The sequence below is a fragment of the Lotus japonicus genome, chromosome 5, assembly GCF_012489685.1.
Source record: "Lotus japonicus ecotype B-129 chromosome 5, LjGifu_v1.2".
NCBI lineage: Eukaryota > Viridiplantae > Streptophyta > Magnoliopsida > Fabales > Fabaceae > Lotus > Lotus japonicus.
In genome coordinates, this window is record NC_080045.1 from 51,897,434 (window position 1) to 51,921,773 (window position 24,340).

The 24,340-nt window shown below is 36.7% G+C and overlaps 3 protein-coding genes across 5 annotated transcripts; 1 reads left to right on the forward strand and 2 right to left on the reverse strand.

The window, feature by feature from the left end:
- Nucleotides 1–10,635: 10,635 nt before the first annotated feature.
- On the reverse strand, nucleotides 10,636–13,445 carry LOC130718451 (trihelix transcription factor GTL2-like). Its single transcript, XM_057569046.1, has 2 exons — nucleotides 12,835–13,445; nucleotides 10,636–12,231 (listed from the first exon to the last, which is right to left on the reverse strand). Exons 1-2 carry the CDS (start codon nucleotides 13,233–13,235, stop codon nucleotides 10,845–10,847), a joined length of 1,788 nt encoding a protein of 595 aa, XP_057425029.1. The 5' UTR covers nucleotides 13,236–13,445; the 3' UTR covers nucleotides 10,636–10,844.
- A 5,264-nt stretch (nucleotides 13,446–18,709) lies between these two features.
- LOC130718654 (mitochondrial import inner membrane translocase subunit TIM23-2) lies at nucleotides 18,710–19,568 on the forward strand. The gene has a single exon (XM_057569277.1). The coding sequence runs from the start codon at nucleotides 18,786–18,788 to the stop codon at nucleotides 19,338–19,340; it is 555 nt and encodes a 184-aa protein (XP_057425260.1). The 5' UTR covers nucleotides 18,710–18,785; the 3' UTR covers nucleotides 19,341–19,568.
- Nucleotides 19,569–19,807: 239 nt separating this feature from the next.
- Nucleotides 19,808–23,379, reverse strand: LOC130718653 (protein NDL2-like). Of its 3 annotated transcripts, none has more exons than XM_057569274.1 (11): nucleotides 23,168–23,379; nucleotides 22,971–23,070; nucleotides 22,728–22,825; nucleotides 22,190–22,278; nucleotides 21,813–21,873; nucleotides 21,644–21,730; nucleotides 21,280–21,357; nucleotides 21,141–21,197; nucleotides 20,960–21,015; nucleotides 20,449–20,584; nucleotides 19,808–20,354 (listed from the first exon to the last, which is right to left on the reverse strand). In XM_057569274.1, the coding sequence occupies exons 1-11, from the start codon at nucleotides 23,225–23,227 to the stop codon at nucleotides 20,121–20,123; spliced, it is 1,056 nt and encodes a 351-aa protein (XP_057425257.1). In that variant the 5' UTR covers nucleotides 23,228–23,379; the 3' UTR covers nucleotides 19,808–20,120. The 3 variants fall into 3 exon arrangements, with proteins under 3 accessions (XP_057425257.1, XP_057425259.1, XP_057425256.1); XM_057569276.1 differs by having other exon boundaries at nucleotides 19,808–20,360; nucleotides 20,439–20,584; XM_057569273.1 differs by having other exon boundaries at nucleotides 19,808–20,360; nucleotides 23,168–23,376.
- Nucleotides 23,380–24,340: the final 961 nt, after the last annotated feature.

The following is a 24,340-nucleotide window of genomic DNA, read 5'->3' on the forward strand; positions in this document are numbered from 1 at the left end:
AGAAAAAAAAAAAGCTGCTGCAGTTGGATTTCTTCGCAATTTGCGAAGAGAGAAAAAAGAACGTGGGGCCCGCAATATTTGTCCCTCTCTTCTCTGGTTGTATTGAACCAAACAAGGGAGGTAACTCCAACTCTCTTTTATCTCTCTCTTGGCTATCTCCCTCTCCTCAAACTCTTCTCTAACAAACAGGCCCTAAGAGAGTGAATCTTAGTGTGAGCTAAGTCAGTGTATTGTTAGTCACTTGTAGGTCTCAAGTGCAGTTGTAACAAATCTCTGATTAGTGAATTATCTTCATTCTAAGAAGGAAGAAATCACCTTCACGGGTGGACTGGACTAGCTTGAGTGATTCATCAAGTGAACCAGGATAAAATCCTTGTGTGCTTTTCTCATCTATTATCTTAAGCACTTTACTTGTGTTTCGAATGATTTGCTAAAATCTTAAGTGGGAAGTTTTATTCTGAAAACGCTATTCAAACCCCCCCCCTTTCTATCGTTTTTCATATCTTCAAATTCAAATCCGAACCAATCCGATCCAATCTATAGCGGTTTGGATTGGATTGGATTGTTCGGTTTTTTTATTTTTTTATACTTTGAAATTGTGTTGTATAAATTTTAAAAATATATAATATATGATAAATACAACGATACATAATTTATAACATTAATATAACATTAAATTATGATTATAATTGTTTACTTTGATGCATGTATATAGTTCAAATAATTATTTGAATTTTTTTATTAAAACATAATTTTATAAATAAGCATGTATGATATAATCAATATATATACAACAAATATGTACTATGTAAGTGTAAATGGAATGATATATGTATAACTAAAAGTATACATATTTGTGAATGTTCGGTTTGGATTGGATTGGTTCGGTTTTGGAAATCAAATCCGATCCGATCCAATAAATAATTTCGGTTTTTTCAATTTTTAATCCGTTCGGTTTTCGGTTTGATTGGATTTCGGTTTTTTTAGATCGGTTTGTCGGTTTTGTTTGGATTGGTTTGGTTATGAACACCCCTACTAGCAATGCCTATGTTAAGTCTGTAGGGTGTCATATATAAGTGGAGTGTTGGGAGTGGCGGCGCGACGGTGGGGTGTTGTGCAGCGGTGCGATAGTGGGTCAATGGAGGGAGCTAGGCAAATTTGATGGGCAAGAGAGAGATGAAGGAGGGTGGCAGATGCGAGGGAGGAGAATGAATGGAGTGGATCGAGGGTTGACTGGCGCCACTTAGCGTCGACTTATTAACAAAGAAACTCATTGATTAGCCTTCTACCACAGTAGCATTCTACCACAATGCGTTGTCAATGTGAAAAAGATTACTCTTACATGTTGACTATTGGGAAATACCTTGTTTAACATCAAAAAATCATTTATTCATTATCTTTATATTTAACTAATATCATAATTTACTTGAACTTTCAATTTTTAGCCGTGTGTCATATTATAATTGTACAAATGGTAAAAACTGCACATGTGAAAATGAATTTTACAAGTTCAAAAAAAAAATGAATTTTACTTTTATTTTCCCTTTTGAGACATTTTTATAGTCAAGTAGGCAAATATATACTTTGCTCTTTTTTCCCATATTATAAAATGTTATCATTTATACCATATAACTAATTGAAATTAAGAAAACAACACATCATAATTGTCCAGACTACTAAAAAAGAAGGGTATAATATGAATGAAATAGGTCAAAGTGTGATATATAAGACCAGATTCCTTGGATGGGGGTGGTGGGAAAGCATAGTGGGACTCACCACCTTTGTTGTTAGTATCTACCCCTTCTACACATCACGATCTCCACTCACAACCACTTCTTCTTCTCCATCACCGCCCTTATCATCCCCAGCTTCCTCTCTTTTTCTCATTAATTTTATTTAAATAAAAATAACAAATATTAATAACCCTATGGTACTTTTTCTTTCATTTTTGTGTGTGTTGAAATGAATAATCAAAACTTTTAGATTCTCTTGTGGACTGTGGAGGAGGTGTATGTTGTCATTGTCAGATTGTGTCTCGTGGTTGATCTGCACTCTCACTAAACTGTTGTCAAATGCAGTTTAATTAACAATTAGATAGGATTATCTTACAAGATAACAAATTATTAAAATAAACACCATGGAACGCGTGATGAGAGATAAGAGTTGCAATAAGAGGATGACTCTCCTTTTAAAAATCATATAATGAACTCAAATTCAACTCAAGTCTAAATTAATCATCATCGTGTTGCTCTTCTCCTAGACACTGCACGTCCGCATGACTTGATTAGTTGATTAGTATTGGATGATATAAAAATAGAAAAATTATCAACGACCTGCACTTTGCACTATTTGGCAACAATTGCAAAAGAGTTATTCAGTTATTCTCACCCCCAAGGTCCCAAAATTCTCATCTCTTTAAAACAATAAAAAAATAAAAACCTAAAATTACCTCATTTTTCTCCAACCCCAACATCTCACGACTTCATCCCCTGTATCTTAAAAGCGCGTTCACCGAATTTTTAAATTTCAAATATATATGTCAAACTTGAAGGTTCTCCTGGTATCTGTGGCGGAGCATTACTTGGATTCGTGGTGAACGCGTTGCAGAGGTGCTTGTCCATGGCGTGATGAGGGGTACATGCAGAATACACTCTGACGCAAATTAGCAAAAGAGCAAGGAGATAATTCATGAGTCTTAGAAGAACTCAAAGATATGCTATAATGAATAGAATGTTAAGTAAATGAACAATCAAATCTCTATTTATAGGATTGGTGTTAGAAGTCTCACATTGGCTAGAGATAGAGCATAGATAGTCTTTAGAAGGGTAGTGCAAACCTCAACTCTTGAGCTAACTTTTGTGGTTGAGTATAGGCATCCCAATTTCTAATATGGTATCAGAGTCTATCCTAGATCAATTTGTTGTTTGTTGTGGAGACTTCCCATATTTGGGGCACCCGTTGTTGTTGATTGCACGTTCCAGGTTGTTCAGTCCTGGACGTGAGGGGGTGTGTTAGAAGTCTCACATTGGCTAGAGATAGAGCATATATAACCTTTATAAGGGTAGTGCAAACCTCAACTCTTAATCTAACTTTTGTGGTTGAGTATAAGCCTCCCAATTTCTAATAATTGGAGCACATTGTTGTTGCCACACTGCAGGTCCAAGAAAAATCCTTATGAAGGAGATTTCGAGCGCATTGTTAGCTTGAAGTCACCTTGCTTTTATTTGTTGCATCTAAGTCCGCTCTTATGACACTTACATAAGAGCTAGTCATTTGGGTTGGCAACAGTGTTACAAGGACTTTTGACTTATAAGCCGACTAAAACAACTGACTTTTCAAATACATAAAAAGTTGGAAAAATAAACTTATGAGTTTTCCGGTAGATGAGTTAAAAACACTTACTCGGTTTTCAAAAATTTAGTATGTAAGAAATTGGGAAAAATAAACTACTGGTGATGAGTCACTGAGTTTTAAATCTTGGTGATGTTAATGTGTAGTACCTGATTTTAAACAATATTGTACTATTCCAATTAAATTTCAGAAACTTAAGTTTATGTAGTAAACCACCAAAAGTTATATCAAGAATTAGAACCCATAAGTCATTTTGTTTTTTGGTCGATAATAAGAACCCACAAGTAGTATTGATTTTTAGTGCACTATGTTTTAGTTTCGGTAGATTAATAGCGAAAAAGTGTTTACCAGGTTCTAAAGTCTGATATACCTTTAATTTCCGCTATTAATCTACCGGAATTAAAACATGGTAGATTGACGACATATATTAGCACAACATTGACTTTAATAGATGCTAAAGTTGATTTGTGTCGACTTAGTGTGGCTCATGTTGAATGAATTGAAGCTAAATATAATTAATTGCTTGTTTATGCAAATGTTTTTACGATGACAATACAACAACAACAATAAAAGTCTTATCCCACACACTACACCATTCAGTTTGATCAAAAACTAAATTATGAGAGATATTATTGATAATGAGATCATCTTTAAAAATATTTTCTCATGTTTTTTTTTTGTCTTGGTCTCCCTCTTTCTCTCTTCGCAAGAACAAAAATCATGTTATCAACCCTTCTCATCAGTCCCTCCATAGGTCTTCTTTGTACATGTCCATATCACCTTAATAATAAGTTTTCTGTCATCTTTCTCGTAATATGGGGTATTCCAATATCTTCTTTAATCCGCTCATTGTGTATTTATCCTTTTAGTGTATTCACTTATTTATCTTAACATTCTAATTTATGCTACACTCCAACTATTCTCTCGTTTTATCCCATTAAAGCTCAACATTCAGTCATTCACTGCCATATATAGAGTATAACGATTGGGTAAAACTTTCCTTTAAATTTTGTAGATACGGTCACAGATAACTCGTGATATTTTCCTCCATTTTAACCACCACCGATTAACATTTTCTAATTATCTCATGCTAACACTTGTTTTGTTAAAAGTGTGATTAAAGTAATTGAATCCTTTATCATTGTCTTTTTGACGGGAATAAAATAATAGGAATAAGAGATGTGATTTTATACGGTCTATTGAAAAGGCAGTGCTCTATATAAGACATATATACTTGATTTTTGTCTCACATCTCAATCATGCTTACTCAATTTCATGGGCATGGAATGGACAAGAGTAGCACTAAGCATGGTATGGTATGAACCGACACAAGCAGCGCGAGGCAAGAGCCAAGAAGTGCCAAGTATGATTTGTACCATCCAAATTAAAAATAAAATAAAGGAAACAAAAAGAAACAAATGACGGTGTGGGATTGGGATTGGGATTGGGATTGAGGATAAAAGACAGCGTAGGACACAATTTAAGGAGGGACCAAAATAAAATGCCGAATCTCAATGTGCCTCCCATAATCTGATTACCTATTAATTACTACTATGCCTCTAGAGACTAGAGAGCAACATTGTCCATGTTTAATTTAGTGTTAGATGTAACGCAAACGTGAACATATTTTGATGTATTAAGGAATAAATGAAAATTTGTCACTTTAAATTTAATATTGATTGTAGAAGTAAAATTTTAACACGATAACTCCAATATAGTTTCACATTGAATTTAACGGAAATCTAAATGCACACATTATTATCATCACGTACATTGAGATCTTAATAATTTATCATAGCACATGACTAATGTCATATGGTATATGGTATTGGTGTTCACAAAACAGGTTAATTAAATAGATTAAAACAACTTTGCATTTTAATTTCATATATGTAGACTTGATTTCTAAGGTAACCACTCTGGTATGCATTCAGCAGATAAAACAACGGAGGTCATTGTTTGGTTTTTTATGGTGGAAGCTCTTCACTTGTTTGGTAAAAGAAAACAAAAGTTTGCCTTGGGTAAATTTGCCTCAATAAAAGGAATTTAGATGGGTAAACTTTTAATCAAACAAGATCAAAATTGAGTGTTACTTGAAGTTTTAATCAATAAATTCTCTTTTCAAATTACAAGTAATAAATGTTTTTTTTGAAATTATCTTTTCACAATGCTACAATGTTTGTCCCGCCACCTACAAAACTGTGAAACATTTCAGTCTTATAATTGGAATTTGGAACTTCTAGATCCCCGAAGAATAGCTCAGGTGACGAGTCTATAGAGCAACACCGTCTTCTTCTTGTAGCTTAGTTTGTTAGATTAATTTAGATCAGAGTTCTTCCTTAATAGAGTAAAATACTCTACCAATTGGTGCTCCCATCACTCTAATCCCAAGCCTCCAACTTCATGTATGGTTCTTCGTCGACCTTGCATTTGCATAACACCTCTGTTATGGACAGTGTTTACAGTTGTCTCATTCACATGGAAACATGCCAGACAAAAAGCACTTTACAATCCCAAATTCACGGTCAGTAATGTTCCATTCAACCACATCACTTGTCATCGTTCAGTTGCCAGTCGACAAGACTCAATAAGAGCATGGAAGCAACAGCCAACTGTTACAGGATCTGAATGCAATTATTCTTTTCACGGGATTGAGAGAATCAAAATCTTAAGGGAAAAGGACCATTTTAAGAGGCCATTGTTGTTGATGAATGAATGGGTGGTTTTCTGGCAGGAAAAGAATTGCTTCCAGCACCGGGAGCAACAATGGGGAGAAGAAGATGGTGCTAGACTTCTAGGTAAAAGAGTAGCGACCGGAGTTCTTAGCTTTTTTTTGGAATTAAAGATTATATACTTTCTGAAATTACAAATAGGATTAGGAATTGGAGAATTAGTTTTACAATTTTCTTTTTGTATTAATAATTTTTATTTAATTATTAATGTGTACATTAAAATTTAATTAAAAATTTCACTTCTCGGATGTTAGGTGAGCTCACTTATAAATGTGCATTGCCATCTAAGCTCTGGTAGAACACATGACAAAGTGATCGGAGTTTTGGTTTAAATAAGGACAAAAATTATGTTATGTCTCTAATCGTGGAGTTAAAATGTAATTTTTCCCGACAAATGACTAAGTCAATCTCGCTCATTTTCCAAGAAAAAAAACTTATTTACTATTTTTATACTAACATTTGTTCCGATTGGAATAGGACATGTCTACAAGCGCTTCCTTCTATATGCTTATCTAACATCTTTGCACCTCTTGATACTCACTTGATGGTGTGCCAAAGCTGGGCGCTATTGTTTTGGTGGTCAATCCAATCACGCCCACACCTGATTGTGCCATGTCACCCTTCGATCGTAGATCTTTGATCATCTTAACCTTACTCTTCATCCGACAATCGTCATCATCATCATCGCTTCCTATGTTCACTTCTGGCTTTGTGACCAAGGGTGCGCCCCATCAAAGGTCCTTTCCTATAGCCTCAGGCATATACGCCGAGCTCGAGACATTGAGCAGCGCACACAAGCAAGCCCTCACCCTCATATTTGAGCGATGGTCAGGACTCAGGAGATCCAACGACCAACATTCGAAACTGCGCCCACACTCCTTACTTCGCCGATATCCTCAATCCTCACCCTCACATAAAAGGTAGACCATAAAAGAGCATCAGGTAGGTACACACACTACTTCGAACTTTCGCCCGCTCGCAATATTTCCATCTTCCCCTAGCGTCTAACTTAGGCACTGGACTATTATCCCAGAAACCCCTCCTGGGCGTTGCTAATGATGAAGCACCACGACATCACCTCCTTCAAAACTCGAACCTTCGAAAAACTCATATTTCTCCTCCACCAACACTCTTGCGGTGATTTGACCGGATTCAACTTTCATCTTTCTCCTATATCATGTTAGTTTCTCACTGCATTTTTTTTTTCACTTTTCCTTAATTTCTCACCACAACCAAATAAAATACAATAGCGGCTTCAATTTCCTTCTCCCCATTTATTTTGGTATCTTTGCAATGGCTTGCTTGTTTTTGGATTTAGGGCCAACAAGTTCTGTAGTGGGCTGGGCTATAATTTGCTGAACTGCGTTGACTTTAGTGGAAAAAATAAAAAAAGGGAGCCACAGATGCACGTGCATGGCGCCTCATAAGAAAGAAGACAAAAACTATGTGCAGCATGGCAGAAGCAGTGGCACATGTGACGTGATGGCAGTGTGTGAAATGTCTGCTTGCGCCAATAGGCGTGGGCCCCATTACAAGTCTGAGATTAATATACTCGCTACTGCTAAATACGACAATGCGGGACCCATTCTCAATCACCGTATATGCATCGTCTCCACTGTCTTGTCACTGTACTCACTCACTCATGCTACATAAATCTCATATATGATCATGATTTAATATAATTATTTGTCTAATATAAGTATAACAACGAAACTCATCAAGTGTTATGTTATTTAACACTTTGATAATAAGCTGATCTCTTACGACATGTCGACTAGTAAGATCAGCTCTCGCTCTTGCTGAATCAAGACCAGCGATTTTGCTATATATAAGCCCCAACAGGCATGGCAATGGAGATTTGGGAAACTGAATTAGTAAGACGGTTCATCATGTTCACGCTATCCATCTCGCACATAATTTTCTTTATTATATTGGTACGTCACGCTAAAGTGATCAGACCATGGATTAAAGCCAAAAGCTCGCCTAGATAAGTATTCAAAAATGAATTAATATTCTTATTATTTTTAAATTATCTAATTATATAATACATTTCTTATCTCTTGCATTAGTGGTGGTTTCAAGCTGGCGCTAATTAATTTCATCAACTAACTTAACATCAATATTGTGCTATATATTTGAATAAAATTGCTTGGTTTATAAAAAAAATAATCTCAAGTGAATATGGTCAATTTATTAGGCCTTTGAGCCTTGAGGTTAGTGTCAGCCAGGACAACCTAAACTTTTAGCGGCTATTCGGCTTGATTAGGGATTACAATGGGTAGAGTCTGAGTAGGGTACTATAGCACTCATTTTGTACTCGCGTTTTTCAAAATATACTTATATTCGTCCTCATACCCACGTGGGTAGCAATTTAAATGTTCGTCCCCGCACCCTCTGGGTACCGACATGCCCGTACCCGTGCTCATTACCCGCAATTTAGTTGTCGAAAATACAATTTTCATCGCAATTTAGTTGTCGAAAATACAATTTTCATTCTCCAACAAAAAATAATATAACTACTATTATAAAATAAAGAACATTAATTAAAAATACAAAGACTATCCAAATATTTAATAAGTAAAATTATTCATTTTTAAAAGAGTAAGTTAGAAAGTTATAACTTCAATTAAGTTTATTGATATATATACTCCCAAGTGTGCATATATATAATAAAAATAATTAATAAAGTGTGTACGGGCTATGGAGCGGGTACTATAGTGCTCATACCCGCACCCGTACCCACTAGTTTTTCCGGGTAATTACCCATACCCAACTTCAGACTCATCTAGCGGGTTTTTACCGTATCCATTATGAGTATTTTTAGCGGGTACCCAATGGGTCTGAGACACATTGTCATCCCTAGGCTTGACTTTCCTTATAAGTCTCACACTCACACCCCTCACTCCCATTACTTCATTGTCGCCCCACCTCTCTTATGTTCCTTCCTCTGCTCACAACTCTCCTCGTGCCCTCCCCTCCCCTCCCCTCAAACAATCACATCTCAAACAAACACAATATCAAACCCTCATGCACCCTCATATCTCCGTTGTCGCCCACCCATCCCTACCACTACCCTTGCCTTCAACTCCTCTTCGCTCTACTTCTCCCCTATCGCCGCCCAGCTTTCAACTCCTCGCCGCTCCCAAATATCCTCCCCTAAAACCCTCACACTCACAAGCCTCCACACCCACATCTAGACCGACTCTCCCACTGTTTTCCTTCCTTTCTCTCAAATCCATATGGCCCACATTGCTCAACCAACTACTTCGATGACGTCGTTGTCATCACCTTCAACCTCGTCTTTTCGCTGACAAATAACTGTATCACATAATGTAAGGCTGGTGAATTGAAACGCCTACAGAAATAGTTTAAATGTATGACAATGGGGAAAAGACTCTTTAAAATGGTCTCAAATGCATTTGTAGGTTAAACAAACTTTCACAACCAATCTACTTCCCAAAAATATCTCATGCTCTCCCTGGCTTTCATTCATCGTGAAATTCTTCATACATGACTTATGAAACCTTCATGGCGTTAGAGCTATTAAACATTCTTCAAACTCCAAATTAATGTAATGTTATTCCTTATGATATTTATCTTAAGAGGGATAGAACCACAATCTCCTTTTTATAAGCCAGAACCATAGGCTCCTATAACATTACCAGTATACACGACCGATGTTAATATTTACATATTAGCGTGTCGCCTATGGTGGCACGTGTGTTACATCGGCTTATCCAACTCGATATTTATTATCAACTAACTTATCTAACACCATATTTTAGCTTCGTACTTTTAACGTCAATTCTAAAACCGACACTAAAATGATAATAGAATTGGCTTTTCACTTGTAAAACAGACGCAAATGAGCACTTTTCTTGTAATAAACCCTTACTATTTGAATATCTAATTGTATATTACTTTGGGATTGAAAATGCTATTATCTCCAAATAAAATATGATATAGAAATATTATTATTTTGCTATAGATGAAATTTAATTAGGTAGGACTTTTTTAACGGAATTAGGTAGGACTTTAACTTGCTTAATTATATACACTTAACCTTCTTTTCACCTCGTACTTGGTTGAAAAAGACTGATAATTTCTTTAACCTTTTTCACTAGTTCCAGTCCCTGGCCAGTATAATGTGAAGAGAATGTCCTAAAGAATGTTTTGCCATCTTTTCCTTTATTTTTCACAGGGTAATGTCTACCCTATTAAAACATTTACATGGAACACAACTGTTTCCCCCTCCCTAAAAAAAAGAAATGTATATAAAAAGATTTTATACATTATATATAAAACTATTAAAATTATGGTTCACAACTTAAAAAATATTTCTTTTACAAATTGACTTTAGAACATAAAGAATATATTATAAATAATGACTTTTACTATATCATGGACCCGAAAAAATATAGTTCACATGTTTAAAAAGACTTCTCTGCTAATTAACTTAAGTACATCAAAACATGTTATAAATAATATGTAGTGAAGGTTAATAGTAAAAACATATTTCATGAATTTAACATGGTCAAATATAGAAATGCACTTACACTAGAACATAAATATTGTTCTCATTCCTCAACCTGTCGGTGCGATCATCAAATCTAAGTTTTTCAATTATACATTCAAATTATATATGCTATAAATTAAATAGCCACCATCAAGTAAAAAGAAAGAAAAAGAAAAAATTACAGAAGATACAAAAGATGTTGTACTTATTATTATGTGATAGAAAATGGGCAAATCAATAATGAATTAAAACTGATCAAAATCCAAAGAAGGTACTTGCTGCATCGAAGTTTTCTCACCTTCATGATCATCAACCTTCTGCTGTTGCTGCTGCTGCACAGTGAAATTACCACAACCAGACCCCACTTGGGTGGAAGAAGACTCAGCTTGAGGGGTAATTTGATCTGGTGCATTATTATTTGCTGCCGCATTATTCAATTTCCCTTCTGGCCTTTCAGATTGTGGAACAAGTTTCCCTTGATTATACAGATTGCTGAGTTGATGGAAGTAGGGACATGTCCTTGAATCAAGGGACCTCTTCTTACTAGTGTTATCCTTGGTTTTCCTGAAGTACTTGTTTATGTTCTCCCATTTCTCTTTACACCTCTTTGCACTCCTCTTGTATCCCAACTCTAACATCCCTTGTGAGATTCTCTCCCATAGTGGTGCCTTATTGTTCCCTTCCTTGTCCTCATTGTTGTTGCTAGTGCACCTTAGGTTTATCAGTGCCAAAACCTCATCTTTTGGCCACCTTCTCCCAACATCATCTTTCTCTATAGTGGAGCCTTTATGAATCAAAACAGAATTTGTCTCTTGTGGATTTAGAGAAGAACTAGGGTTCTCAAAAGGAACAACAACTCGTGATGATGTGTCTTGACCAAGATTAATTGAGCTAGGGTTTTCAGCTACTACAAGTGCACATGAAGTAGGTAAAGTAGAAGAAGGTGAAGGACTAGGGTTTTGTGAGAGCAATGTGGAAGAATCTTCACTTGTTACCTTGAGTTTCTCTTTTCCATTTCCGCTTCCAAATCTTTGACTTTTCTCAAAATTCTTCAAGAATTGAATGATGTTGGCTTGCCTATCACCAGCAATAGCTTGCTCATGTGCCATCATCTCAAGCTCCTTGTTCATCTTATCCATCTCTTGCTTCTTCCATGCTTCCTCTTTTGAGAACTTCTCTTCATCTCTTCTCACCATGTCCTCAATGATTTTCCTGTGCATCTCTTCCTGCCGAGCCATCATGTTGTTCACAACACTCTCACAAAACCCCTTGAACACCTCAAACCTATCATCAACCCTCTTCCTCTTCCTCTCCTTCATGATTTTCTCTTGATCCTCCTCACTTTGAGCCTTGTTTTGTTTTGTTTGATCAACCGAATCATCATGATGATCCTGATCATCCAATGCTGCACGCTCCTCCATCTTGTCTTGTTGTTGCTGCTGCTGCTGATGAGTAGTACTCTTCTCAGTCCCTACCTCCTCATAAAGCTCTTCAAGCTCAGTGAGAAACCGATAATTATTAATATTAGTACTCTTGTTGGTGTAATTAATGTTGTTGAAATATCTAGTCTCTTCTTCAAACTTCTCCTTGCACTTCTCTGCACTCCTCTTGTATCCAACTTCTGCTAGCTTCCTGCAACCACCAGAAAAAATTATCATGGAAAAATCCAAAAAGAACACCAACGTGGAAGCATTTATTCACCTCCTCAACATGTAATAATTGACAAAGTGGGGTGGCTTCAATTTTCGTCCCTTCCCTCGCCGGCCCTGTTTTCTCTCGATGTGTGTGTGTGTGATGGTGTCAGTGATGTGTGAGCCAAAGTGAAGGTGCACGTGTGCGTTTGTCTACCACATGGAGGTAGCTAGCTACTAGCTAGCATACACTGTGCAATGTGCATTAAACAAACCACTTGATAATTAGAAACTACAAACACAAATTCCATGTTATTAATTATTCTATTAATAGTCAATTTGTTGCCATGATCATTCAAAAAAACACTCAGTGTTTAGCTTGAAAACATGTTGATAGAAACAATGTAAAGAGATTGAATTGTAATCATATGTGATTAACAATATGTTTGGAAATATTCGACAATTGATTCTGAAACCAAAATTTCGGAATCAGGAGGAGCATAAGTGAGTGAGCTTCTGTTTTTCAAAATTGATTCTGATGACAGAATTGATTCTGATTGACAGAGAAGGCAATTCAAATATGTTGTGTGCAGTGTTTATATACCTTGAGACATGTTCCCAAGTGAACTCTGGGAACCAACTCTCCATACTAGATCTGATCCTTAAAAGAGCAAGAACTTCATCATTTGTCCAGGGATCAACCTGCTGCTGCTGAAGCTGAGGTAGTTGTTGTCTTTGATCTCTTTCAATTTGAAAGTTCATTGGATTTGGCTGCACTGTGTTGTTGTTTTCTTCCTTCTCTTCATCTTTGTGGTGTAATGGGTGGTGCAAGAGATTGGGCTGGAATGGCAATTGATGATGAGAAGGGTTGTAAGGATCAAAAGAAGGGAAGGTGGTGTTATTGTTAGGGGCTGAAGAAGCATGGAGAGGGAAAGGTAAGTGAAGAGGAAGTGAAGTCCTTGGTGTTATGAATTGGTGGAACTGGTCTGGGACTCCATCAAACATGTTTGTGTTTTGTGTGTGAGTGTGTGTTGGAGTACTCTCTCTTCTTCTTTACTTACCTCTCTCACTCCCTTATTCCTTTGCTGCTCATACACTGTAAATTAGCAAAATGCTACAAGCAACTTTACAAAACACCAATCTCTCTCTATTTCTGTCTTTCTCTCTCTTTCTTTCTCACATTTATCAAAGAATTTGTCCTTGCATGGAAGGGAAAAGATAGCCCACCACCACACCCTTTCGGAAGAAAGTGAATTCACTACCCCCCAAACAGATAATATTCTATAGTCTAATCTAAACAAAAATAAAATGTGGTTTCCTTGAACAAGTCAATCAAACCACGTTACAAATAAAAGTTATATTCAATGCATTTCAAACTTTTTCTATTTTCAAATAACATCCAAACTCATCTTTATCAAATATTACTTTACCTTCTAATCAAGTAATTGAGATAGCCACAAATCACAAGAATAATTGGCACCATTATATACATCATTAAGGATAAGTAAGTCTCAAAATTGAAACAATTGATAGCATGTATAGCTTTTCCTCATAATTGATTCTAGAGTTAGAATGAAGAAAACATACTATGACTCTATGAGTGTGTCATGATGCTAGTGGTTTGTAGTTAATGAGGAAATGAATTCATTTTCTTTAATAAGTGGGAAATGAAAGATAAGGAGAAGGAAGTAGTTATATTTTTTTTTGTCAAATATTACCAATGTATCTCACATCCGACTATTATGAGACTAATTTTACCAAAACTTAAAGAATGACTTTTCTGATAAACCATCATCTATACATATTGTGAAGGAATCAAACAATCAACTCATTTTTAAAGAGCAAACCTAGAATAGAAGCAGGGACTTGGGACTTGTTGGTGAGGTAGTTGTATTTAGATCATACTATATGATTGGGGATTGAAGAAGACGCGCCTATGGGATGAGTGTGAGAGTGTGATGGAAAATGAAACTTAAGAAAAAAAAAGAAATGAATAAATAAGTTTGGTTGTCACTGGGCCATTCGAATCCTATGCAGTAGCTGATGGTCATGATGGTGTAATTAACGGCATCCGGATGGCAGGACACGTGAAAACATGCAGAGCATGGGACCAATTATTTATTTTAAGGAAGGGAATCTTCACATGTTACAAACGAATACAGTGTTATAGTACAGCTTCATCTCTTAACGCTTCTGTGTTCTCTAGTCAGATTAACAAGTGTAAAAGATATTTCAATTTCAAATTATTGATGCATATGTTAGCTTGGCCCTAGTACTAACTATTACACGTATAGTTTGGATCTAACAACACCTACAATAAGAATATTTCCCAAAACTTAAGGATTAACTTTCCTCCTTTGAGACTTTGCATTTTTAAGAATCTGTTTATAAATATGATCTCAGCAATATCAGTAAGCACTTTTTGCACTTTTTTCTCATACCTTGTTTAGTTTATACTTTCATTTTGGTTTATTAGGATTTGCACCTAATAGCTACGCATACAAGTATGCAAGTACATTGCCTTGTAATGATACAAAAGATGCATAAGCAACAAAGCATATGCATGTTTGAATGCTAGGTAGATTCTTACATTAAAATGAGAAGTAATTAGGGGAGAAAACTACTTGGGGTACATCAACAAGTTGTTAGTGTAATGGCAGACAAATTAGATTATCAATCATAAGAGTTATAATATAATTAAGTTCGAATTTAAAAAAAGATATATTAGGAGAAGCTTATACGTACAGTTTTCTAAACTGATTTACACATGTTAAAAGAAGAAGAAAAAATTCTACTCATACTAGCTTTTATGTTAGGAGAAGTGATTTTGTAATAAGGCTTAAACATGAAACCAAACATGTTGTACACCAACATATATAATTGAAGGTGGAAAACAGCCATAATATTGAAGTTCTATGCGTGTGTACGCGGTGAAATTAAGGTTGAACTTAAGGGTGCTTTAAAGGAAAGAAAAGAACAATCTTTCGGAAGGAAGTGAGGGAAATGAGAAGGTGTGGGGTAAGTTGCTAACGTTGCAAGTTGCAAGATTTAACCAGCTTGCAATGAGTTGTGGAAAGAGATGTGTCATGCTCCTCTTGTTACATGGCTCAAACTCAATGAATCTCATCCCAGCCCTTGTTGTGTCTGACAGTTTTGCCCCCACTTTTTGAATTTTGACACACTTGAGTGAAAGGTGCAAGTTGTAGTTGTAGTACCAAATTTGATAATAATGAGCTAGGAGATGTCAAGGTTGTTAGACTCGAGAGTTTACGTAAATTTGTTTTGAATTGAGTGATTTGTCTTGTAGGCTCGTGGTTTACAAAAAAAGGCAAAAATTCAAAAAAAATGTACATATCACAGTGTACAAAGATAACTATTAGACCATCAAAGAGATATTAATTAAATAAACTCAAGATACAATCCAATTTCATAATAAAGCAAAAATTTACAAAGGGTGCCCATTAGGGTGGGCTAATTATATTTTGGTCCACCAGTGGACCAGAGAGTAATTTTGACATTTCCCCTTCCGTTTACCCTTTTCCTCTTCATGTTTCCTTTCTCTTTCCCTTTTTGGCTTTTCCTCTTCCTCCCATCTCATAGATTCAGATCTGCAATCTGCACCCTCTTCTCCTCTTTCGTTCACCCTCCACCATTATCATTTTGCGCTGGTTCTTCATCTCCAATTCCTAATTCTGCAATCTCCACACCCTTTCTCTCCCAATTGCTTATTAGATCTGAAAGAAAGAGAAGTAAAAACGGAGAAATCGTGCAGCTCCTCATCCCCAACAACAAGATCATGATCCCTATTATCTTCTCCTCCGTCATCACCATCTTCCTTGACTCAGAGCATGGGTCCACCATCCGCTTCTCACACAACCCCTACATCAGCGACGAGAATGTCCTTAGCTCCATCCCTGACTTAGGAACTTCGTCGAACACCTTGAACGCGGCCAAAAATTCCCCTTGCTGGCACAACCCCTTGATGAGAATGTTTAGGCATCATGCATCCACCTCGGCCGCGAGCCTCGGAGCAGCCACTCAAACCTCGTTGGCCCGGTCGTAGAGCCTATTGGCGACGAGGACATTGAAGACAAAGTTAAACGTTCGCAGGGATGACCAGCATTGGAAATCTAGGGTTGGGTTCTTAACTTTTGCATCGGGTCGGAGCTCGCGGGGAAGGAGGCAAGAGTATGGACTGAGGCTCCAGTGGAAGGTGGTGGTTGTGGCGGAGGAGGGTAGCAGAACCATTGAGAAGGGAGAAGAATAAGGGTCTATTTCCGTTTTTGCCCTTTTATCATCCATCAAATACTAGTCATTCAAATAAAAAATATTCCAAGATTCTTAAATCCAACGGTGTTTAAGCCCGGTTCACCAGTGGACCAAAATATAATTAGCCCACCCTAGTGGGCACCTTAACAAAGTACATAAATAACCAATACATACACCACACCATAAGAAGTGGTGGAGGCAGGAGAGACCTGACACGACCATTGTCACCCCATTATTTACAATTTCTTTTGAAATGATAGTATAGAATGACTTGTTGACCCCACTTCGTTTTTAATTTCCGATAGCAAAACCATGTTAGTCCCACCCAACCCAAAGTTCTCCCTCCGCCATCGACTATAAGTTCTTAGAAATTAAGAGTAAATGAGTAATAAAGACTTAAAGTGAGTCAAAATTAAAAGTAGGAGTGCATAAGAATTGTGAGTGAGAAGAACAACCGCTCAAAAAGGAAGCTAAGAACCCGAGAGAGAAGAACAAGACATTCACTCTTTGTTCGGACAACCAATAGTCGATGCAAGCAATGAGCAAACTCCCAATTGCAGCGCATACGACTCCCAGCAACAGTGGCAAAGGCGGCTCCCTCCCTCAGGTATGTGTGCTTGACTTAGGGTTGAAGTGAACAATGAGAGTGAGGGTGAGACCCGATTCATAGCACGTTTGAAGAAAAAAACCTGAATCACCCCTTCCAATTTGAGTATTTAAATCAAAATTAAAATGTACAAAAAATTTTAAAATTTCCCTAGACTTGTGAGTCTACCCGAGTTCTAAATGATTTTGCTCAAGTCAAGGAATATTTTAGTTTGAAGGCGACCTCGCTCGATTTAGGGAAGTAGAATTGTAGACTCGTACAAATCTATTAGTTAACTCACGAGCTTGACAATCATGAGAGGCACTAAATAATGTGATGTGATAAAAAAGATGAGAGATAAAGAGAAAATTTGAGTCTATATGGGAGTGCCTGCACTGTTTGGTATTTACATATCAGAACATTGTTTAATAATTCTCCCCCATCCCTCTCCCTCTCTTTTGATTTATTATATACTTAGCATATATTTGGTTTGACATTGATTCAAACGTAAATTAGAATTTACCACGAAAGTTCACCATGAATAAAAGATGCCAGATTGTGCTATATTGACTTCAATCTGGAGAAATGGAGATCCAAAGGAATATAATTTTTGTTTCAAAGGGTCAAAATTCTTTGAGACAACAATTCTTTTTTTTTTTTGAAGTCGAGACAACAATTCTTTATGAGACTTCTATAGGCCTGACTTGGACTTGGCATGCCCGAAGCCTAAACTAATGGGTTACAATGAACCCTTGACCCAAAAAAATTTCTTGTGTTCACATCAACAGCCCAAAAGAAAATTTATCAAAACCACAGTAGACTAATTTATCGATGAATTTTTTAATAATGTAACTCAATTTAGCACGGGAAAATTGAATTTTGTTTTTGAAAGGGGAAAATTGAAATTAATCGATCATAAATTTGGATAGAAGTGGAAATCACTTTTCAAAATATAATAATATTGTAGTGAAAAGCATTTGTTGTGAGAGGTATACCACTTAACACAATCTCATCCTCAAAAAATTATTCTCATAAGTGTCAACTGAAATACCTTAAAAAATATAAATAAAAATCTAATATAAAATATGTTTTTGATGTGTTAGAATGTTCTCACAATATATTTTCCTCTTGTTTTTTTAAAAAATTGTTCTCACAATCTATTCCTACATGGACATGGAGGTCCTAGATATATGGTTTTGTGCGGCCATTGTTGAGCTCAAGAGAGAACCCGACTTATTATGAATAGGATCTTGCCTTTTATAGAGGGGCAAATACGTCTATTACAAAATGGGTCCTACGACAACTTAATGAGCCCAACTCGCTAGGATTCTATCTAAGTCGGTGGATCCGCTTGGGATGCTAATTTCTTCCGGTGCAGGTCGAGCCGCTCAGCTTAGGGTGAACCGATCCACAATCTGTCCGGATCATGGTGAACACTACTTATCCCCATAGTATAATATAATAATATTTTTACAATATGAAATATAAAATAAAATATTCATAATAATACATACATACACGCAACAAACCGGTGGCTTAATTAACTAGTTTAGCTTAAAATAAAACGTTGATTTTTATCACATTTAATTAATCACTAATTAGGTCTAAACTAAAACCCTTGATCACCCTTAAACCCTACAACAACGTTCACATAGAAAATAGCATTAGAATCGCAACTTGTTTCTCTTCTTCAAACGGCGATGGCGGATTCTTCAACCAACCCCAACAACGACCAGAAGACACGTCTCTACCATCCCTACCAAGACCTCAACGTCCCCATCCAAAAGCTCTACAACCTCCCCACCTCACCGGAGCACCTCTTCCCTGAAGAAGCCGCCAGGACCCACCGATCATGGGGCGACAATCTCCAGTTCTACACCGGCTCCGCCTACCTCGCCGGCGCCATCATCGGCGGCTCCAGGGGGACCGTTGAAGGTCTCAAAGCCGCGGAGATCGGCGAGTCGCTCAAGGTCCGGCTCAGCCGGGTTCTTAACTCGGGGGGCCAGGGCGGTCGCAGGCTTGGAAACTCGCTTGGGGTGTTGGGGTTGATCTTTGCCGGGTTGGAGAGTGGTATGATTCATCTCAGGGGTAGGGATGACTTGGTCAACAGCGCTGTTGCTGGACTTGGTACCGGAGCGCTTTACAGGGCGGCGGCGGGGCCGCGATCAGCTGCTATTGCCGGTGCTATTGGAGGAATTGCGGCGGCGGCCGCGGTTGCTGGGAAGCAAGCTTTGAAACGACATGTTCCTATTTAAAAGATGGTGAAGAATTTGGTGATCCAAATTAAGATTAAATTGGCAATTTGAATTGAATTTTGTTTTAGATTTTGCTACATGTCACATGGTTGCTAATAACCATGAATTTATGTATATTGTAGCATACTTGGCCATGAATTATTATTATAAGTTGCATTCTGCACATTGTGTACTATTTTCCAGAATTTTCAGTAGTATTGTGCCACATGAGAAGATTGATTCAACAAATCTGGAGCAAATGATTCACTTTTTCATGTGTTATAATTAATTATTTTAGATGAGGAAGACAAGTAAAATGTTACATTGATTAAGAAGATTAATTATACTAGATGAGGAAGATAAGTAAATGCATTATTGATAAAGAAGTTCAATCCTTAACATAAAACAGAGCAAAGCAAGCAACCTACATGCACTTTTTAGTGCAAGAATTTCAATCAGCGAACTATAATAGTGAAACAATGACAAAGTTAGCAATAAAATTGGTTCATAATGAATCACCAATAAGCACGAATAGGTTCTACATCGCAATGTACTTTGCATAGGGAATCTACCTCAAAAAATCAAATTTGTAAAAGAATAATCCTATTGTCAAATGCAACCCTCCTCCTACTAGTTTTACAGTAACAAGAAAAATATCAGTTTAACAAAAATGGTAATTAGTACATAAACAGAATCAAAGAATATATCTTACACTAGTGATGTTGTACATTCAACAAGAGCTATATAGTATGTGCAATGCTAAAGAGCTGAATCCATCGTAGACCTTTGAGCTGGACTAAGTTAGATTTCAACACGAACACGGGTTCTGATGGGCTTGAGCTTAATTCCTAAACTCTCTGGGGAGAGGAGTTCTGGTGCTATGCATGAAGGACTTGTGGGGCTTGCTGGATTTGAGCCATTGCTTGACGAGGAAGCTAAGTGTGATTGTCTGTGGAAGCCAAAACCCGTTAAGAAGCACTGGAGCGGTACTATCATGGAGTTTGGGTGCTCTTCTGTTACAAGTGAGCCACAAGCCTGAACCTAAGCATTGCAAAATAATCATGTTATTTGTGTTTGTGTTTCATAATCAGATTCACGAAGGCTCTTCTATTATCTTACTTCTTATTACCTCAACAAAGGCACAGATTTTTCTGTTGATTTTTGTACTCATGTAGACAGATTCAGCATGGAATGGACTACTCTCCCCTGCAAATATAAGCGTCTTACATTGTAAGTTCTTCAGACCCTCAGTGAGATCGTGCCTTCTGCAAGCAGTTAAGCAAAATCCAACATATAAGAAATAGTAATCTTTTGTATCTTTTTTTGTTTCAGATGTATTTGTCCACCCAAAATCCAACAAGTCACAGCCTAGAAGTAACTATTACCATGCAAATCTAATTGTAGAAAAGAATTTTCCAACGACTTGATTGCATAACATACAAGTCAAGCGAAGTTCATATGTACTTCCAAGAATACTTAGGTTATCATGAATAAGAACATGATTCAGGGAGTTACACAGTTGTATACAATGGCTCAGATGAATTAAAAACCGAGAGGGACCAAGAGGAAGCGAACAAATGGAGAGACCAAGAGAAAGCTGAAGAAAACAATTGCAATTAGTCAAAAACATTGTAACTTACACATTAATTGCTTGAAGAAAACGCAGAACATTCAAGCTTTGCCTTTCATCCAGAAGCTGCAATTGAAGATCAGAAAAGAGGATCCACATGTCAGAATTGTACACATACAAAATTATCCCTAATCCCAAATAAATGTGCATGTTAATACGTATTAGTTGTCACCCAATTGAGATGTACATACTCTTCGGCAAGTTAGTATTATCTCTGATTCTGCTCCCTGGACACTGCACCTAAGTTCCTATAAAAGATGTAGAAATGTAATGTGAGCTGCAGAAATGATTCGACCTTCATGAAGAGGAGCTAAAGAATGGAAAGAGTACCTTACTGAAGTAACGCTGCAGAAGGCATTCTTTCAGTAAACCGCACATACCATAGAAGTACAACAAATTCATCAAGACCTGCAGAATTGGATGTAGAAAACCATATGTGAGCTTCTATTTTCAAGGGCAGTGAATATTGTTCTTCTTTTGGTTGCATTATAACTTCTGAGGTACACATGGGATTGATAGCCAATGGTGCTAACATGGACTTGTATTGCTATTGCAGACACACATCTATTTTACTTTTTTCATATCGTTCTAAATAGGTATCATCCTGGCCAGGAATGGATTACTAATTTCCTTAATCTAGTTGCAGGTACTTCAATTGATAACATAGTAAAAGCATGCTGGCAGAGTTTAGAACCTTGTTGTATAGCCATTCAGTCCATGAAGGTTCTTTACAAATAGGCGAAACAAGAATCAATCCAAGCACTCGCTCTTTGTATTTCATCTGCAAAAAGAGAAAAGGGCAAGGAGATTTACTATACCAAATTGTTGTAATAGATAAAATTATCTTAAGGTTGCCAACTTACGGCAAATAGTGTCAGGATGTAAGCACCAGCTGTAACACCCAAGCACAGAACCTCCCTCAGCCTGATTTAAGACAGTTTTGGACAAAGGTTAAAATCCTAAGCCAAGAATATCAAAGCAATGTGTTTCGCTAATCTAAAAAAGTCTTCAATAACAAATACTAGAGTTCCTTGACATAAAGATTCTATATATGCATATGCAGTCACTTCCCTTTTGCTTAATTTATCCAGCAATGCACACAGTCTATTTGGACATCATTAGGTATCATATTCTTCCCGTGCAAACAAACAATAGGGGAATACATTCTAAAGGTAGTACAAAATTCAACAACTCAACGTTTAGGTTAAGAGCAAAGGTGAATCACTGATGCTTTACATACCCGAAAAAATCAAGCACTTCTGCAACCTGGTCTGCAAGGTCATCCACACAAAGCAAGGGTTCATCTAAAGAAATCTCATCAGCTCCCAACTGCAATAACTCTTAAACAAATGAGAAAAGAATCGATTATACTCTAGGAGAGGAGAGTGTCCAAGAACATTAATATGCAATTCAACTCCTAGCTTAATTGACAGCTTAGTATTAAATATTTCATGGCAAGTTAAAATTCCTCAATCCTTTTCATGGGTGAACTTAAAAAGCACCACTCATTTTTATTAACCAACTTCCTAGCCCTTCCCCATTTAAACATGGATGTAAATGAACTCATGTCAAGAAGCAATTAACCCAAAAGCTTCAGTTGTTGGGTAAAGGATTCTAAATGGTTTTATGTTATATTTCTAACAACTCAATGATATCAAAGCTCCTCATTAGCTAGTAGCTACGCTGAAGCTCGATGAAGTAAAACTAGCTAACATGTTACTGCAGTGATGACATGGAAGAAAGGGAAGTAACACTAGGAAGAGAATGCTGATACTGACCTCATGCCCCGGAGCATCAATGTGATAAATGCAGAAGTTATGAAGCAGCAAAGAAGCTGCTTCTGGGCAGAACAACAGACCCTGGAAACAGGACACATCTGCAAAAAAAAAAATGCCAAATCAAGTTCTCCTTCTAATTCAAAAGATATCCACACAAACATATAAACAAACACATAGCAGTCAAAAGTAAACAACTTCATGACATCCATTCATAAAAAAAAGCAAATTAAGTAAGAAATATACAATTGAGAGCCACATCCGGGTAAGTTATGAGAGCAGGTTTATCTTGATCTCCACAAACAAGCACAGAGACAGAACCTTTACTAGTTTTCACAGTGCATTCCTGCAAACATCCAAAAAGCATAAGCTACATTAAGTATATGATTGATTATGGAACAAACACAAGCTAAACCCACTTGTAATGTGTTAAGTTTCATTACCTTTCCTCCTAAAGGTATCAAATCAATGTCAATGGAGACAGAATCACTTGACTCTCCCATGATACATTCAATAAGTACTGTGTGTAGTGTAACCCTCAAACCCCACCAATAATAGAGAAGCAAAACTGATATTGATGAAGAAGCTCTTCTTCTCTTTCTAGTTCTTACTCTTCCTGTTCTTGTTTTGTGTTAAATTACCGGTGGAACCTCTTTATTTGAAGGGAACAAAACAACCTAAGTGACTACATATCAGAAGACATCAACATTTTACTGTGTTTGTCGTATGTAGGTTAGTCAGTGACCGTTGGATAGGGTTAAAATGACTTTTACAATTGTACTTTTTAGTTTTTATACATCATAATGTCCATACATACACATGCACTCATTTACTATTTGTTTCAAGAAAACAAAGAAGAATGTGTATTTATTTTCCATCATTTTGGTAATAATAAAGTGGAAGATAGACAGAAATGAAAGAAAAATGTGGAATATAATAGAAATAAATATGATAGTTGTTGATTAAATATACATATTCTTAAAGGGTTTTACTGTGACGAACATCCGGAACCGTTTGTAGATAACCGAGCTCGTTAAGCACTTAATTGTTCACTCATAAAGGGTGACTTCTAATATGCACCACTTTTAGAGTGGTGTAATTTTACACCACTTTTTTTTAACATGGTATAATAGGTCAACACATTTTTTTAAAAGAAATTTAATATATAACAAATTTTTAATGATATTATTTTTTTAAAAAAAATTAATGTATTGACCTGTTATAACCGGTCAAAGTAAATGGTGTAAAATTGTACCACTTTTCAGTGGTGCATATTAGGGAGTCCCCTCATAAAGTGTTGTATATGAAGAAAAATTTATTGAGAGTGTATATCAACCACTTAACATAATATATAAGTCTCGAGGGAATTAATCTCATAAATTACAGTTCATTGGATGGATTAGGATTTTGTTGCGGTGGCTCCGGTAGATGGAATATGTGGTGATGAGCTGGCGTGGGATGGGCTTGAAAGACAGGCTAGCGATAACATAGCGGCGCACATGTGAATGTGATGGTAACTCAAATGGAAAATCTTTGGTTTCATTATACAGCTGTAGGCCACCTGGAATTTTATTATAAGAGAATGCCTACCACACTATTGTATGATCAGATGCCAG